At 41.1% G+C, this 19,041-nt stretch overlaps 2 protein-coding genes across 12 annotated transcripts in view; one reads left to right on the forward strand and one right to left on the reverse strand.

Moving 5' to 3' along the window:
- The first annotated feature begins 1,214 nt into the window (after positions 1-1,214).
- padi2 (peptidyl arginine deiminase 2) lies at positions 1,215-12,333 on the forward strand. Of its 2 annotated transcripts, none has more exons than XM_022761368.1 (16): positions 1,215-1,412; positions 3,970-4,141; positions 4,618-4,687; positions 4,846-4,907; positions 5,267-5,384; positions 5,701-5,853; positions 6,022-6,215; positions 6,650-6,753; positions 7,008-7,119; positions 7,628-7,735; positions 7,820-7,971; positions 8,092-8,239; positions 8,407-8,500; positions 8,592-8,671; positions 9,572-9,706; positions 9,870-12,333. In XM_022761368.1, exons 1-16 carry the CDS (start codon positions 1,258-1,260, stop codon positions 10,101-10,103), a joined length of 2,091 nt encoding a protein of 696 aa, XP_022617089.1. In that variant the 5' UTR covers positions 1,215-1,257; the 3' UTR covers positions 10,104-12,333. The 2 variants fall into 2 exon arrangements, with proteins under 2 accessions (XP_022617089.1, XP_022617090.1); XM_022761369.1 differs by lacking the exon at positions 1,215-1,412 and adding an exon at positions 2,210-2,397.
- Positions 11,658-19,041, reverse strand: part of LOC111233530 (rap1 GTPase-activating protein 1-like) — a 97,432-nt gene continuing 90,048 nt past the window's right edge. For 5 of the 10 annotated variants that reach the window (XM_022761364.1, XM_022761365.1, XM_022761366.1 and 2 more), the window contains 8 exons: positions 18,445-18,522; positions 17,514-17,623; positions 16,859-16,975; positions 15,877-16,018; positions 15,356-15,455; positions 14,751-14,857; positions 14,068-14,115; positions 11,658-13,982 (listed from right to left, as the gene is read on the reverse strand). In XM_022761364.1, coding sequence (XP_022617085.1) covers positions 14,107-14,115; positions 14,751-14,857; positions 15,356-15,455; positions 15,877-16,018; positions 16,859-16,975; positions 17,514-17,623; positions 18,445-18,522 — 663 coding nt within the window. In that variant the 3' untranslated portion in view covers positions 11,658-13,982; positions 14,068-14,106. The remainder of the gene's footprint in view (positions 13,983-14,067; positions 14,116-14,750; positions 14,858-15,355; positions 15,456-15,876; positions 16,019-16,858; positions 16,976-17,513; positions 17,624-18,444; positions 18,523-19,041) is intronic. The other 5 variants (XM_022761367.1, XM_022761361.1, XM_022761360.1 and 2 more) reach the window with 4 other exon arrangements.

Genomic DNA, 19,041 nt, shown 5'->3' on the forward strand with positions numbered 1-19,041 from the left:
CTCCACATGAGGACAATATAAACTAAAATAATAATTTTGATAAAGGGCATCTTCACAACAGAGGGCCAGATAATTAGCTCTCAATGCAGGACCTGGTTGATACTGTGTTTTAATTGCATAGTATTATGCAGTATGTACTGTCATGCCACTTTTGGTTAATTTAAAATATTTCAAAATTTGAATATAATTTGTATCCCTATTTTACAAACCAAACATATAGACCAATTTCCCTTTGAGTCTATACATGAGTGAACAATTTCAAGGATGGCAGCAATTTGTCAAAATAAAGGTATGCAATACATGCCTAGAGCCTATGTTAAAGGATTTAATAGTAGTAAGTGGTAGCAGTAGTAGTAGTAAAGTGTATAGCACCTTTCAAAACAAAGTTCCAAATGGCATATTGTGGGGGTAAAAGATTATAACATTCAAGCACAACAGTTAAATAAAATCATACAAATAAAGTACGGAATATGCAAAAGGATTAAAATGCCCCACAATAAAATAGGATAAAAGACAGTAAAATGAACAAATAAACCATAGGTCATATTAGAGCTATACAAATAAAACCTAAGGCAAGCATTAAAAAACAAGGCCTTTAAATTGATATCTTAAGAATATATTTAAAAAATTAATAATTTATTATTCAGTTCTATAATGTATTATAAGTCAATTATTCATGCAATGCGGATTGCTATCCTTATCATAATTGTTTATTTATGTTTGTTATTTGAGTAATTTGTCTGTAATTTCTGAGTCCCTGTACTAATTATCATTAAATGTTGTTTGTGCTGATTATTATTATTATTATTATTTCTCATTTGATTATAGCCTATTTGTTGACTAGGTTTATTTGCAAGTCTTTTCAGAGGATGCAGACAGTGTGCTTTCATATAGCTTCCTGCATTCATGTAAATATCATCTGCACGGAGTCATTTTTTTCTATTTCTCTCTCGGGGGCAAAAGTTGATCAAATCGCTGAAAGTGGGCAAACGCATTTCAGGACTTGGGAACTGGGACATTTTGTGCAGTAGAAGAGAAACCAAACCTCACCTTTTCATCTAGACAGCAGCGCCGCACCCTTCACCTGAAGAAATTATCCTATGGGTTTTCTTATCCGCTGTCTGCCAAACAAGCTGGAAGTGTGCCTAAAAGGGCCGACAACGGTGCCCCTCTTCTCAGGTTACAAAGCCAACACCAGGAATAGGAGACACCACCTACAGAAACCATTAAGCAGTCTGAGGCAAACACCAACCAACGATGTTTCAACAAATTGCACAAACTAATGTACCTGCTTTCTTACAAAGGAGGGGAACAGGAGCCCCAGAACATCATCGGACATGTCGCCTGAACACAGAAAATCCGAATCGCATTGTGCATGTTGTTGGCACTTCCATGAAGGCAAACCTGAACAGGTAAGCTGAAATGCATCTATTGAGACCGTCACATATGTCGCATGTTATTAACGTTGTTGTTGGTGGTGGTGCTAGTGAAGAGACTCATCAGTTTAAAATTCAACATTTTATTTAGCTTTATTTCTATTCCTCTGTGTGCAGCCTCGGCTGTATTATAACACCTGGATATGGTGCTTCCGCCCAACCTTAAGGCCAATTCTGCCCAGTGGCAACTCGTGGTATTGCAGCAAAAATCCCCTGTAGTATTTTCCCCATAGACCGCTACTGTAAAAGAGACGCCTGAAAACCCGTTGACAGCTCACCTGCAGCTAAAAGCATAGTCATTTATGACTCTGTGTATTATATACTTTTAAGCTGTGGGGTTTCAATCTTTGCTACTTTTCCAAAGCCCAGAAAAGTAATTTTCCCCGAATGACTTTGGCTATAATGTTCATTGATACAACTGTGACGGTGAAATTATACCGATATTTCTGTAAAATAGTGCTGGGAAATACAAAACATACGTCAATGTACTGTATTGTTACTTAGGCTGTGATGAAGTATAGGCTAAGTAAATAAGTGCACAGTGTTTTTTCCACCACGGCTCTAAATGCGAACCTTGTCTCTACAAAAGACCTAAGACAAAGGGAATGTGTAAACAGAGGACAGACAATAGACAGAGGAGAAAGAGAACAGATGATATGGGTGGAGGGTGGTGGTGCTTGTGGGCGGCTCGCTGACCAATCAGCGCATTACAGAGGCTTAAACCTTGAGCACCTGCAGCCTCCATAATCACTTGTTGCGCTCAGGACGGACAATCTTCCGGAACCAGTGTGTGTATTTGCTTTCTGATAACAGAACAGTCGCAGGGGATTAACAGTCAGTAGTAGGCAGACTGCGGGAGGACTGCAACCATGATTCACCCCCGCACTCTCAGAGTAGATTATGACAAGGCTGCAAGAGTGTTATGTGTGGTTGGCTCGGAACTTAATGTGAACCTGTACAGGTAAGCATTTACTTAATCTGTTGTCATAACACACAACATACACACTCTCACGATCATAGATTCACCTTCTCTCTTGGATTTAGTGAGGGTTTCCTACAGTATATCAAAAATCATTTTCTATTCTGTTCCATTATGTTACCTTGCTTGTCACTGATGTCTTGCTAGAGACTTAGAAAGCTTAATAAACTCCATATCCAGGGTGGTTGCTTTAGACTGTATTTGTAGCAGTTGAATCTAATAAAGTGTGTGTATAAGAGTCCCATTGTCAAACCATATCAACAAAGCTGTGGGGAAGATCATCATTTGCATGCAGATCCTGGTGGTGGCAGACCTCATGGTCTTTTGTTTGTACAGTGGAAAGAGACAACAGTCCTCTGTTGTTGCTGGTAACAGGAGAGACTTTGTTGTACCAAAGAAATGTAGGCTATAAGTACTGCCAAGTGTCATCCGACGCAACAGAGGAAAGCTGGACTACCGGCCAGTCAGGGTGGGAGACTGGCACGTGGCCCAGACCTGCGGGGGCTCTGTTGGGTCTTTTGGAATGTCCAAAAATAAAAGTCTCATATTATTTGAATGGATTTACCAGTATAGAGGCCTTGTCATGTAAAAGGACCCCATTTTAAAATGTTAAAGATTAGATATACAGTCTTTTAAGTCTCACTTAATACTAACAACTATTTATAAATTGAAAGAGGTGTTGGCTTCTGTAACTATTTCTCCTGTCCATATTTGCCTTGAAGTGATCCCTCCCTAATGTGATTCCAGTGTTAATTATGGAAATGAGTCAGAGGTAGGCTACAGTAAGACGAGTCAAGTGTGAAATCTTTATAGTCTGATCACTCCACTGCAGCTCAGCAAGGAAAAACTATATCACCGTATTAGAACTGTACTAGAAAGGCACCAGGCAGTATGGCCAGGAGGAATAACTGCAGCTACCAGTGATTGTTTCAGTGCATATATGCCTTTAAACCAGCCTTTAAATGGCATGGCTGTCTCCTTTACTACTCATATAACTTCAGTTGACATTCTAACTGCATTGGTGCCTTTTCCTAAACAAAGCAGTGGTAATGATACCACAGCAAAATAGCTGATACATAGAAAACATGAGATCATGTGGTAGTTTATATGGGGGAATATCAGGTATCTCAGTCCTCAGGCAGAATTCAGGCATTTTCACCTGAGACTCAAAAAAAAAAAAGCTTCAGACTCAACAGGATGTTTTTTCAGAAGGTGTCAGTCAGTTCAGTCAGCAAGGCATGAGGGAAATTTTACCACCTGCTGTTCTAGTTCTTTATTCTGTCACTGTTTAGAGATCAATAGTCTGTTTTTGCTGCCTTCCACAGTATAAAGAAAACAGGCTGGGTCACTATTGTGTCTACAGTTGCTACTTTGGCTTGACACTTCCTACGAAACATCCGCTTGTGGCTTGCCTTGATACATCAACTCTCTTCCTTACTTGTGGATAAATAATTATCTGCTCTGACGCACCCATAATATGCTTAATACAGTGTGTCTGCATAGTGTAAACACAGCACTAACTTGCAACAAACATGCCGCTTGTCTCGTTCTCAGGAGTGCCCCACCCAGCTCCAAGTTCTTCTCTGTGAAATGCACTTACAATGTTCAGTACAGCATCAGCCCCCCACCTTGGGAGACGTCACACCTCTCCCCCATCCCTCTCAGTGGAAACTCAGTGCTACTCATCAGCATGAGCCGTGCCAGTGAATTTGAAAATGACAGCAAGGTAAAAGTAGGACATGAGTGCATGACACTGATGTCACAAAGTGTCATATTTCAATATATACGTATATGTGAAATCAATTTATCAATGCACAGTGAAGAAAACCATTATTCAAATTCATGTGGAAACATAGTTTCATGATTTGTTGTTATTTAGACAAAGTAATTCTTGTTTTTTTTTCCAAGATGACTGAGTGAATAGCAGCTCCCCAGAGACAATATTTGTGGAACAATTTGAAAAAAATATCTCTACTTCAAATCTTAAACATGAGTCAGTTTCAGAGTCTGCAACAAAAACACTAACAGACCTGTGGCATTTGTGCCTTTTGCTTTAAATGACCAGAGGAGATATTCCACTATGTGCAGAGAAGAGATTTTTGCTTTGCAATGTAAAGCTCATAATCTTAAAATCTTTACTCATGCTCCTTTCAAATATTGTTGTTTTGTGAATGTAAATGACTTGTGCCTTTATTTTATTAGCTGTCTGTCCAGTACTATGGGGGCAATAAGGAGGTCTTGGGGAGAGCTGTTATATACCTGACAGCTGTTGGTAAGTTCAAATATTATAAAGCAACACACCCTTGAAAAGGTATATAGCATATAACCACAAATTATTAGTTTCACGTTTGAGCTTGAAAAGAGCGGCTGGGACATAACAGGAGCCATGCAAAGGCACTGTGTAATTAACCGAACGTGTCTGTGACACAGAGATCTCTCTGGATGTGGATGCTGACAGAGACGGTGTTGTGGAGAAAGACAACCCTAATAAGGTGAGTGCAGATGTGTCAGTTTTACATGGAAGTTTAAAATCTGACAGCTATGATGGAGAAGTTTTGTGTTTTTTGTCAATTTCAGATAATTACTCTGTACAAGCCTGAGCAGGCTGTAGTTGGAGACCATTCAAGAATGTTTCACTTCATTTAACTTTCTCATCTGATTTTTATCAACTTTTTCCCATCAGAACTGAGACAGTTCTATATATGTGTTTTTTAAGCACACATTTTCATTTCTCTGTTCTTTGTGGTTTGGCGGTTTAGTATGCACAAGTCAAAAAACAGAAGCCCTGAGTTGTGTCACAAAACGTATTATTTAAAGATTTCCCATGTCTGATTTATTGAAAACTTGTTAGGGCTCCTGGAAATGGGGTCCTAATGGGCATGGAGCCGTCCTATTGGTCAACTGTGACACAGAGCGGATTTATGCGAAGAAACCAGACATCGAGCAGAACTACATCTCCAGAACGTCAGGTAACACAGTATCAGTTGTTGTTCTTCAGTGGATATTCTTTGGTCCCTCTGTATTATGAACCTGCTTGTTGGCAGCGTTAAAAGACCTCTCATATTTGTTTTTGCAAAGTCAGCAGATAAAGGAGGTGTTTGATAAAATACAAATCCAGAGCCCAGTGTGAGAGTGGAGAGGGCAGGCTGATAAAATACGCCTTTCAAATGACTTTGAGGTGGACAAATCAGTAGAGTTGAAATTTTACAGTAAAAACAGGTAATGATATTTTGGACTGAACAACTCACTTGAATAACTTTCACGTGACTCTCTGTGGATGTGCAGATCTGAAGGACATGTCAGTCATGGTGCTGCGGACCAGAGGCCCGGCCAAGCTCCCAGAGGGCTACAAGCTCACCATGCACATATCTCAGGGCGACGCAGAGAGTGTCAGAGTCTTCATGTCCACATCCCCTGAAGTGACGAATAATTTCCTGTGTGAGTAAAGATGAAAGCCCCAAAACACATGATGTAACATGGATGTAATTCAGCTGGTTAGTTAAGGCTTTGTGCTGTTTTTAACTGTTATGTTCATACCTTTTTTACTGTTATTTTTCAGTATTTGAACCTTGTATTTGAACCTTGTTTATGATGTTCTTACTTCAGCAGTGAAACACTTGTATAACTACTCTGTGAGTGACTATCCGCTGGTGCTGAACAGTGAGGTCCTGTCACAGGAAGTGCCTTACATTGGAGGCGTAGCAGGGATGAAGTTTTATGTGGAGGGCCTCAGATTTCCTGACAAAGACTTCGATGGCCTCATCAACATCAACCTCAGTCTGTTAGAGCCCATCTGTGCAGTAAGACCTGCAGCATGGCACACACCTTTATTTCATCTCCTACAATGAGTTCCTTATTTTGCTTAATCATCTTCTTTACTCTTTATTTTATGTAAACTGATAGTGATCAAATTGCAAATATACTTTCCAAAAAATCTTAAGTCAAGGTCCATAGTTTCTCTCTGCCTGTCCTCCTCTCTGCCCATCCACCTCAGAGCTTCCAACTGAATCTTAAAGTCCTCCTCTAATGATCTGGTTGATAGTTCACAACAAAGTTAGTAAGTTGACCTTGAGATAAGAATTTTTTTGGCATACTGCTGTTTCCAAGGCCAAGAATGAACTTTCACTCTCAACAAAAGAACATGCTACATGGATTTCTTTACTAAATGTGAGGTCAGTTTAGGATTTTTTTTTTTTCCGCAGGCAGCACTCAGCCGCCTCTCATGTTTTGACAGGGTCTCCCTGAGACGCCCATTTTCACAGACAAAGTCGTGTTTAGAGTGGCGCCCTGGATCATGACACCCAACACCTTGCAGCCTGTGGAGGTGTTTATCTGCAGGTAAGAGAAGAGTGATGAGTAATGAAGATGACAGAGACAGAAGATGTGCTGACAGCATCTTACAGTGTTACACATTTCCCTCAATTTTGAATCACACTACCAAGAAAGTTGCACATGTAAATGACTTATGATTCCAAATCTGTATCAGCACTTTTGACTTTTTTCAAGAAATGCATTTGCATTGTGAAATGAAAAAGAAATTGCAAAACATTGCTTAATGAAAACTGCGTGTCTGCTTGTGGTTACTGTCTCAGCACATCTGATAACTACCAGTTCCTGAAAGGAATGAAGAACCTTGTTGCGAAGAGCGGGTACAAGCTGAAGATTTGCCATGAGTATGTGAACAGAGGAGATCGCTGGATGCAGGTGAATAAACTGAATGTGTCACACTTTCATGCAGATTTTAGTTTTACCTGTCATTCACAATCATTTGATGTCTGCTTCTCATTCACATCTGCACTATTTGTTAGAAGTCCTTCACTCAGATTATTTTTTAATTCTTGTTTACATTTAGTGCAATGCACCATGAGCGTGCATGCAATTGATAGAAAGTGGACGATGACAGATTTATTTCAAGTACGGTAACAGTGTCATAGGTTTCATAATCACTACATTATGAATTCTTGGAAAAAAAGAGCACAACTGAAAAAATGTGCTTCTTTGAAAAATAACAAGGTCAGATCACATCAAGTTTATGTAGAAACACTGGGGCAGTCAATGGTTTTCACAACAGTCACCTCATGAGAAAGAGGAAACAAAAAAAAGAAAGAATTCAAATATAACCCAAAATTTACGTGGAGAACAGAAAAACGGACAAACATTTGTTTAGAGCTAAAATACAGTATTGACATAGAGTGTATGATCCATTTTTCAGGACGAACTGGAGTTTGGTTACATCGACTCACCTCATCACCGTTTTCCTGTTGTTCTGGACTCCCCTCGAGATGGAAATCTCATGGACTTTCCATATAATGAGCTACTGGTGAGTCAAAGGCTTTCGGGAAATGAAAAAGCTCCGAGAGAAGCATGATTTTGTGTCTTATCTTAATCAACTTAACGTCCTCAGGGCCCAGACTTTGGCTATGTGACGAGGGTGGCCAAGAGAAAGGATGTGAGCAGTCTGGACTCATTCGGTAATCTGGAGGTTAGTCCTCCTGTTACAGTGAACGGACAAAACTACCCCCTGGGCAGAATCATCATTGGAGTGGCCTTCCCTACGTGAGTTCCACAGATCTAGAGCAGTTTTTCACACTATTAATGAATTCAGTTTATTGCACAGTAAACAGAACACGTGACGGAGGATTTACGGACGTACCTGCATCTCTTAATTTCTTTAAGGGCAACTAAAGGACGCAACATGACCAAAGTAGTTCAAGACTTCCTGTGGGCTCAGAAGGTTCAGGAGCCCATTGCCTTGTTCTCTGACTGGCTCCTTGTCGGCCACGTAGATGAATTCATGACGTTTGTTCCAGCACCTGACAGAAAGGTAACAACTTAAACAGCTAAACCGAAACCAAAATGCGACATATACTGGAAGCCGTCAGCTTTTACTGCTTGATACTGACTTGCTGTTACATACATTGCGGGATTGTATAAGCTGTCTGGATGTGAGACAGCCAGTGTTATGTTTGTCTCTTCTGCTTCTCTTCACAGCACTTCCGCCTGCTGCTGGCCAGCCCAGACGCAGGCTACAAGCTATTCAGAGGCTTACAGAAGGATGGTCACGGACAGGCCAGACTGTTTGAGGGTAGGCCCCGTCTGACTGCAATGTGCATCTTAGCAATGAACAGATTCATCATGTAATTCTTAACAGTCACTCTTACAATATTTCCGAAAAGGTCTGAAAGATGAAGAAACAAGAACAGTGGATGAAATACTTAAAGATGACCCTCTCCGGTATCAAAATAACTACGTACAGGTGAGTGGGATTGTAAGGTTAGACTCAAGCCCAGAGAGGATGATGAAAGACGAGTGCAGTTCCAAAACTATGGGCAGTAATACGCTGCTATAACAGCCTCCAGACTATGGGAATGATTTCCACAATAGGATTTTGGAACCTGGCTGCAGGGATTTGCTCCCATTCAGCCAAAAGCGCGTGTTGCTGATGTTGGGGTCGATAAGGCCTGACACACTGTCAGCGTTTCAGCTCATTCCAGAGGTGTTGCTGGATGTGGGAAAGGTCAGGGTGCCATGACATCAGGATCTCCCTTTACTGGAACTAAGGGGCTATGGTTAAGAGATGAAAAGCAGCCCCAGACAGTTATCATACCTAATCCACCAAGTATGATTCATCCAGCTGAAAACCAGGAAGTGAAAAAGGATTCATCACTTCAGGCAGCATGTTTTCAATGCTGTAGAGTCCAGTGATGGTGTACTTTACAGCACCTTTGGGACATTTGGCATCCACTTGTCTTAAAGCTGCTGATGAACTGTTCTCGTGCTGACGTTGCTTCCAGAGGCAGTTTGTCGTCTCTCACCACCAAGTTCCAAACAGTTTTTACACCCTGTGTGCCTCACTGTGTGCCCCTTTTCTATGAGCTCACGGAGCTTCACAGTGTGCTGTTTTTGCTCCTAGATGTTTACATTTTACTATAACAGCACTCGCAGTTGACCAGGGCAAATCTAGCAGAGCAGTAACCAGACCAGCTGACATATTGGAGAGATGGCATCTTATGAGTCACTCGGCTCTGCAGTATGACACACGTGTTGTGAGCAATTGTTTGTACTCATACTTTTGCTCACACAGTGGACTTTGAACTTTGAACTAATGACTTGTACAGTATGTGCAATGCACGATATCTTTTTTACTCTCTCCCAGAACTGCATCGACTGGAACAGGGATGTACTGAAGAGGGAGCTGGGCCTGGAGGAAGAGGACATCATTGACCTGCCAATCCTATTCAAGTTGTCGGAGGAGGAGGAGTACAGAGCAGTGGCATACTACCCTGACATGGTGTGTTCAGACATATTATTCCGCTGTGATCATTTCCCAGTGGTTGTTTCCAATTTAAGAGGCATGAAAGCACTCATCGGTTTGAGATAATATGTGCAGTGAGTAAATCTAGGATGATGATAACACTACTGTGAGTCTCATCATCTGTCATGTCTTTTTCCAGGTGAACATGATTGTTTTGGGAAAAAACCTGGGCATCCCAAAACCCTTTGGCCCCAAGGTGAACGGACGCTGTGCCTTGGAGGCTGAGATGTGCTCCCTGATGGAGGGCCTGGGCCTCAAATGCACGTTTATTGACGACTTCGCCTCTTACCACAAACTGCTGGGAGAGGTGCACTGTGGCTCCAACGTCCGCAGGCAACCGTTTGACTTCAAGTGGTGGAACCTGGAGATGTGAACAAAAACTGAGCGGTGGATGGAGATGGGTTAAAGTTGTAATCCTTAAAATTTCAGTCCTGCTTGATTTGGAAACATTAGTGCTGCCAAAATAACCCTCCCAAAATGCTGTTTTACAAAAAAAAAAAGTCCTTCAATAATAATTGCAACTGTAATCTGATTAAATGCGAAATGTTAGCTCACTGAAGAGACGGAGGGGTGCAGCCTTTCGCCTGCAACTCTTCATCTAACAGCTCACTGTGGCTGCTCCAGCTTACAGTATTAACTCAATAACAAAAAATGATATGCTGACAAAAGAATTTTAGAAAATGAGCAGGAACAGTTGCTGTTAGTGCTAACAAAGGTGTGTGTCTGGTAAAAGCCACCCCTGGATTCGCAAATTGAACTCTTTTAATGTAATCTTAACAACTCAGCATCTTAACACAGCTCTGACACAGTGTAAATAGAGTGAACACTAAACAGCAATGCGGGATTACATGCATGCTTCGTTTCTTGTGTGCAAAGCAGTTCTTTCAGTCAATGACTTGAATCACTCACCCAGTGAGTGTTGTCCCTGCACATTCACACTCTAGCAACTAAGAGCTCAACTGAACTGAGAAATGAACAGATCATTCCAGGAAGTGATTCAATTCAGTTCATTCACCCAAGAGATTTGTTCTTTTGAACAAATCCTTTGCACTACCTGCATGTTAGGCCAGTTTGAAACCAGCACAGGAATGGCAGACTCCGCTGCTAACTATGAAAACACAAAGAGAGGTGACTGCAGATTGTTAAAACATTGAGATGGCTATCGCTGGAAATGCCAGCCATAAATGGTTTAAAAATGGGTTATGATTTCACTGAAAATCTTGAGGACTATAACTTTGCAAAGGCAGATAGAGACGGTTATTGTCAATACACTAGTTCAGTGGTTCCCAACCTTTTCCAACTCACGGCCCACTTTAAAATCTCAAAAATGTCGGAGGCCCACATCCGACCCCTTAACAATATAGAGGCCAACTAATGCCTTCTCAGAGCTCTTTTCATTTTATTGATAACGATCGAACATTCAGGACTGAACTGAAGGCAGGGGAAGCTCAGTTTTTCTTTTCTGTTCACTCTTTCCTTTTAATTCTTCCTGTTGCTAACCAGCTGTCAGACTGAGATGGCAAATAAGTATACGATGCGATCCGACAGCAGTGGTCCGCCCGGCGGCAAGCTAAAAGTTAATTGGCTTATCACAGACAGGCCTCAATACAAGAACATAAATAAATAATTTTTGAATGTTTTTAAAGATTATTTATATATGTATTTCTCTATAATTACATCTTTTCACCAAAATTGTACTGTTTTGCAAATGATTTGTCAGCCTTCTTCCAATACCTTCACGGCCCACAGGTTGGGAACCACTGCACTACAGTCTTTTTGAAAACAATAGCACCTTGAAGCAGCTTTAGGTTGAATCACGGTGTAATTGTTAATTTTTTTTCTGTCAAAGCCTTACATTATCTGTGTTTTAAAATCATGAAATTCTTAATTTTCTTATCAATCATTTTCTTATCACTTTTTTTTTTTATCAAATAATGTATTCCTCATTTTCATAATTGTGTAGCAAAAATTACCCAAGGGGCTTGATCTATTGTATGCATCTTCATCTTTATTAAATATTTTTATTGGTTTCATTTACAAAAAGGATGTAAAGCAATATTTACAGGTCTTTTGAACAAGGGCTTAAGCAGACTGTTAACAAGAACAGAAATACAATCATTTGAATCAAGCACATAGAAGATTTGCTCCCGGTCCTGATGTGGTTCGGATTGGCCGTTGGCATACAGTGTAAGCACACAGACGAATGGTACCACATGGTGATGTGCTATAATATTACATAGCCACAAGAGGGTGTACTTCATCTACTCAAGCATTTTCCAAAGTCCAGAGGAAAGTCATCTGAATTCATGTATTTTCATAAATCAGTTTAATAGGCTGTAATACACAAATGTGTAATTATTTCCAAAAATGTCTCTATATTTTTTCTATGCCATTTTTCTGTTGAGTCAAATCTTACTTTGTCCCTGGTGATTTGTAGCTGTAAACAGCTTGGTGAATACAGTGTTTAGGTTGTTTAGATATTTGGTCCAGTGTCTTAAACCTTTTGTACTTTCACAAACTGTAAATGCTGTCTTTGATTCACTATAGACAATAAATCTCATGTCTGCTTCACTTACATCACTAAAATAAAACAATCCCATGTATCAGTTCTTTCCTTCATAACAAACTGAAAACAGGAACAAGCTGGTCTTCTCAAGAAAGATGAGCTGTTTCACACTCAAGTTTTCCATGGTCAGAAGTCAACACAGTATCCTCATTCATCGGAACAGATATGTACAAATAAATACATGTCTGCCTAGTTTTACATTCAAGCCACCGGGCAACGAGGTGCCTTTAAATATGACCTTCCTTCAAAGCAGCTCAAGTGACAATCATAAAGGCAACTTCAAGACGGGTCACAGTGTAATTCATATTCAGCAACAAATCACGTTTCTCAAAAGGTCAGCGCTTCAGGGATAACTCTGAAAATGTAGTGCTTCGGTCGCGTACGTATATTACACTTTACAAATAAAGTAGGAAACGGTGGCTCTCAGTCAGCAATGTGCACTGCATCTGGAGATGTTGGCTGGTTTTCAATAAAAACACAAATCACAGGGATAACACCTCTATGTCAAGCATGGCACCAGTGTACAGAGGAGAGGTTTTTGGCAAGCAGATTTACACCATGCACAGTACCATTGTATACACACCTGTACACAGACATCAAATCAACAAGTGGTGTGTGACGGAGAGCATTTGGAGACAAAGGTCTAAACAGCAGTACCTTGAAGGGTGGAGTGGGGATGCATGATGCTGGTTGGGGCACTACAGTAATTCTGCTTTTAACTATAATCATACAGCATCAACAGAGTCTACTTTAATGTTAAAATATTTCTTTCTTTTCTTTTCTTTTCTTTTTTTTTTTTTACAGATTTACTGTGTCACAACCACATTTTGAATGCAAAAGATTGCAGACACATTTTCTGCAATATATCTCACCCTTCACCCACCCAGGAGAAACGTGAGTGATGCAGCCACCAACAGCAGCATCATACAAGTACCCTCCATCAAAAACATGATGAATTATGAAGCTGTCGTAAAACACGACAAATATCCACTGCAGAACACCCAAGATAAGAAGAATAGATCATCAATAAAACACAAACGTGGCCTGACAGATACACACACACACACACACACACACACACACACATACACACACACACACACACACACACACACGCACGCACACACACATATACAGACCCGGTACATTAAAGTTAAACCCATGTACAGCGGGATGTGAGGCTGACATTAAAAAAACATTTCCTCTCCTGTGCAACTCTTCTGTCCTTTAGACCCTCGGACTCGGTTTCTCTCACCGCTCTTTCAGACACAAGATTAAACCCCTGTTCAATTCCTGATCTCTAAAAGAGGACACACAACAGCTGAGTAGTACAGTAAGACAGTTTACAGTAAGAATTGGGTTTCAGAGCATACTGGCCTGGGAAAATGACTTATTCTGCTGAGCCAGCTGACAGATGTGTCAGTTAGGAGGGCATGGGTGTGGAGGTCTCTTTCTCTTTTGCCTCGAGCATTTGACAAAGGGATTCCATGTGGAGGGGCGTCAGGTAGGAACATGTCCGTGAAGCTGGGTGTCTGTCATGGCAGGTGGCAGATCCATCCCAAACACACGGTGGACGATCTGTCAGTCTCTGGATTGGGCTTCTAATTCTGCTCCCCTTCTGCATCAGTGGTGGGAATCACACGCCCCTTCGCTCATTTGTGGCAAAAGATGCCTCGTATGGGAATGCTGAGGGAGACAAGGTTACGTAGAAGAATCAGGTCTTTAGTGTCATACTCTTAATTAGGCCCAAAATAATATTAATATGTCAAACCTGAAAATGGAGGCTGATGTAGAGATCATTTGGGTGTGGCTAACAGTTCTGCAGACAGACATGGAGAGATAATGGAGACACAGTTAATATCAGCAAATAGAACAAGAGAACATCAGAACAGGGCTGCAACTAATGATCGTTTTTGTTATTGATTAATGTGTCTTGACGAATCTGTTTTCAGCCATGCTAGTGGTGCGGCTCTGTGGATGGAAATGTCAGTGCCATTCAGTTCACCACTTTGGTCCAGGCAGAAATATCTCCACAGGTGGTGGATGGATCGCCATGACATTTTTTTTTTTTTACAGACAATCATCCTCCTCATAAAATGCACCCAAATTGACTCTGGCGATCCCCTGACTTATCCTCTCGCTTCACCAGGAGCCTGACATTTGTGGTTTGGAGTGAAATGTCTCGCCAACTATTGGATGAACATGACTGACATGAAATGTTGGTGCAGACATTCATGTCCCACTCAGGATGGATTGTAACTTCAATCATCCCTTAACCGTTCACCGAACGCCATCAGCAGGTCAGAATTGCCATTTGTCCAATATGTGGCCTCTCTATTAGTGTTGGAAGTTAGTAGTCGATGAATGACTTTAACAATAATCAGAGGGAACATTCATTCCAGTGAATCCATCTTAGCGTCAACTAATGACTGATGCCAGGCACTTTTGTCTCACCGATGAGAACTTGTGCTCCTGGGGGGGGCGCTCCATCTTGGGCCTGCTGTCTGCCCCTTTTGGCTCCGATGTCTTCACTCCATCCGGTTGCTGCTGAAGACGAGAAGCTGGAGGAAGGCGGCAGATGCGTGGATGTCATAGTTAATAAACTCAAGCACAAAATGCTGCCAGCTGTTCCAGCCGAAAAAAATATTCCAGCATGCAAAAGATTAATGGTTCAGAGTGAATCATTAGCGGTAGAAAAAAAAATAAAAAATGTGCAGAATAAAAGAAGTTTGCACGGGAATCACAGATAAGTTTGTAATGCTGTAGGCAACAGTGAACTTCATTTAAGAGGAATTTGCAAAGTGCTCTCTTTTCATACAGTCACATATTCAGTTGGTGGGAGTGAGTGAGCTCTACTGGTGCAGCTGAGGTGAAGTTCATCACTCATGGCTGCTTCGATATTAATTGCTCAGGAAGCGAAGAGTTTTATTCTTGCCCCATGCCCCCATCTAGATTTTCCCCAGATACCCTGGATATGTGAAACAGTCGACCTTGCCCGCATCTCACACCTTCAGGCTATTACTGGCCCAGTAATAGGAGTCATTTCTTCCTAAACTCACCTGGAGAACTTCCCTGGCTGGAACTGCAGGCACTGTCATCCACCCCAGACCCGTACAAAAACGAGTCTCTCTTGAGTGGCGTAACACAAGACATACTTTCCTGTAAGAAGGGTAAAGGAAGTTAGACATATTTCCCTTTTTTACCGACAATGTATCACAAGGAGAAGCAGACGGCATAATCCAAACCACAGCTCTACTCTGTCACTGTATTTGTCTTTGTGTATGTGCTGTACGTATAAGAAATGGATAAACCCATTAATATGTATTACTCTGCAAGAATTTTGACCGCTGTCATTACTGGGATACAGTGTAATCCGTCAAACATTCTCACGTCCTTAAACAACAGATAAAAAATGAATTATCATTCCCCCCAGAGTAAAAGTGAAACAAATGTGAACGGAACCGCAATATGTCACTGGCTGTAAAAGAAGCTTTCTGCTGTTGTTTGGTTTCAGTAAGTGACAAAAATCTACGGGTCTGCACTTTCATTATCTGTTATCGCACTGCCCGTCTCCACCCACCAGTCCAGTGTCGTACTCCTCCTCGGCCTCGTGCTCGTGCTCGTGCTCCTCCACAACACTAGCGAAGCTGCTGGCGTTGGAGGAGGAGCGGGAAAGGTCCTGTGCCTCGGGGATGGACGGCGCCCTGCAACACATCGCCAAGCTACACACCTGGGTCACTCTGACCGCACAAAAACCCACGCGACACCCACACACTGAACACCAATACACCTATTTGAGCAGTAGTTTAAATGTTTTTCTTTCAAAAGTCACATTAATTTGTCATCTACGTCTCAGAGCCCTTCCACCGTTCCCTCCAGTTTCAGGCAAAGTGACAGCAGCGCCTTTGTAACTGTGTGCCATGTAATCTTTTAGGAGGATTAGAAAAACAGTCCTTTAAATTAGCTGTTGCTAGGGCTGGGGTGATACTGAGTAAAACGTCCTGCATATATCACAATAGTTTTGCCTACATACCGATAACAGACTAAAGTCCTGCCTTGAAGACACAGTAAAACACAATTTAATCTATACCACGCTCCCAGACGATTCCTTGTCTCATATGAGCTTTAGTTCACACATGTTTATACTTTTCTCAAAATGAAATGTTGTCTGCCTCATTACTCACCATGTCAGTATTGTATATATCACATCACTGTCGGACCTTTAATGTATTGTTTCTTGTCTTTTGTCTAGACCACACACCTGCTTCCTGCAGAGTGAGACGCCCGTGTTGCATTTTTTTTTAGAAAAAATCTGGAGCCAAACGTTGAGATTGTGAAAAGGATAATGTGAATTTTGTGGCTTGTGATGAATTAGAAATGAATAGAGAGGCTTAGAGCTATGACTATGAGGGCAGTCATCCATGTAATAGAGTTGCTGTTTTAAACTCTACAAATGCATTCCCTCCCCACTCATCAAAGGCATCTATCACCACAAATAACTTCTCAGTGTTACTGATTATAAGACAGTGAACTATTACAGAATTAATTAAAATAATAGTCACCTGTTCTTAGTGGCAGGAAACTCTGGAGAGCTGTGATTGGACGAGTTGTCTGATTTATTTTCCTGCGACAAGTGGCTGCTGTCGGGTGTCCTCTGGGTGCTGGGCGACACCTCTCTGCTTCAGGACGGGGATGGAGATTGAGACATGAAGGTAATGTGAGTTTATTATTTCATATAGTAAAAATTTTGACAAACTATTGATGGATGTTACAACGCATTCACATCATCTGAATGTGTGTTGTAAGATCTGAAGAAATCCATTGTAACTCCCACAAACCACAAGTTACTGTTTAACTATTGTTGGCATTTTTTCCTTTGTTAAAGTGACTGATCACCAGCTGGATCACGAATACAACATGAGATGAGCTTCACACACAGCAACAGTTATGAATCTTTAGTTCAGGTGGAAAAATAATTAGCGTAAAATCTAATCAAACAATCAAACAGAATTAGTGTAAAATCTAGCGATGAAATAGAAACTAAAGCACAACAAATTCTCTTAATCGAAACTGCCATCCAACACAGACTCATATCTGACACAGTGTGTCTTCTAATAACTAATTTCTTCATTTTAATGTCTCTGCTTCCATCTGTTGCAACACTATTCTCTCCTCACTACCCACTCCCTGCTGATCCGCTCTGCTCTGTCCTCTCACCTCCTCTCTTGGACCTCCTGGATGTTCTCGATGCCAATGGCGCTGCTGCGACGGGAGCTGAAGGGCCCAGACTTTTTCCTGGTTGGGCTTTTCCCAGGAATTATCAATGACTGACAGTGGGCAGGGAGAGGAAAGTGAGACACACTGAGCTGCTCACACATTGTATACAGTACATTATACAGTAGGCTACATGTAAAATATGCTACAAAGGAATTATGAACTGATGGCTTGATAAATCCTGAGATGATGTAATGACACATTTGGCAACGCGTTTTACAAATACGATGCAGAGGCTTCAGGTGGGAATTGATTTTATATTCTGTATTTTCTTATTTTTGACTCTTGTCTCTGACAAACAAACTTTTTTGTCATCTTTCTCTCTTAGAAGTGTCCTGGGTGTTCTGTTTGGTTTTTATTTAAAGCAACAACATCAGACTCTTGTATGCCGCACATTTCTAATTTAAGATGCAGTATGATTTAGCAATGAATGACTCTGTATGACAACACAAGTGGGAGTCTGTTCACAACTGTTTGTTGGATTTCTTACTTTTCTTTTTCAGTGTTAAGGGACACACTTCAAAGTAAAAAGAAGTGAAGGAATTCATGCATGAAGCCCAAACATTCATCATCTACCTGTAAAAGCTATTTATGTTACAGGAAAGATTTTTAACTAAAGGTAAATGAGCTATAATAACGTCGCTCAGTCCGTCATGTGTCATTCCATCTCAGCCATAAACACAAGAGGGTTTGGCTACTGGTTCAATGAATGAAATGAATGAAATTGTAATTAAAACCATAACTAAACAAATGTCATTATAACTTATTACACCTACAGATTTAAAATCCTCTAGCTATACACTTACATTTCAAAAAAGACAATAGCAAAGTAAAGACAAAAATAGAAAACGAGAAGGGAGAGTTATACGTGAACCTCTTCTATTGTTCCTATCCCTATGGCACTGCCTCGACGTCCATATTTACTGGGACTTTTCCCTGGGACAAGCAATGACTAAGCCACACAAGACAGGTCAGGGGAAGCAGAGAGAGAAAAGAGATGATAGATTGAAAAAGGCAAGAGAGGGAAGGAAAAGAAAAAGAACACATCATAAGATCTCATGCGCACAGCACAAAGAATTTAAACAGCAAGGTGCAAAAAGAGCTTGAAAAGGAGCTCACAGCGTGAGTTAATAGAGAAGACATGATATTGAGGAAACCGTGAGAGGGCTTTTTAGTGCAAAGACAGATTGGGGTCCAACACAGGAGGGCACAGCAGGAGGTGAGGAGTGCCACCGAGGTAGCAGGCGTGTCGGCAGTTTCTGCCCGGAGGGCTACAGGTCTGTGTAGTGATGCATTCGGAGGGAGAAAAAAGGGCAAAGAGGGCTGACAGAATCCAAAGAAAACTTAGTCCTTTCAGAAATGGGGTGAATTTAGTTCCAATTCAAAATGTTCTCAGTAAATGAATTCAAAAACGAGTGAAACATGATTAACCCCATCCTTGAAAGGACAGGACAGGACAGTGTGCTACTTG

This window comes from Seriola dumerili, unplaced genomic scaffold, assembly GCF_002260705.1.
Source record: "Seriola dumerili isolate Sdu_G_001 unplaced genomic scaffold, Sdu_1.0 BDQW01000409.1, whole genome shotgun sequence".
NCBI classification, from domain to species: Eukaryota; Metazoa; Chordata; class Actinopteri; order Carangiformes; family Carangidae; genus Seriola; species Seriola dumerili.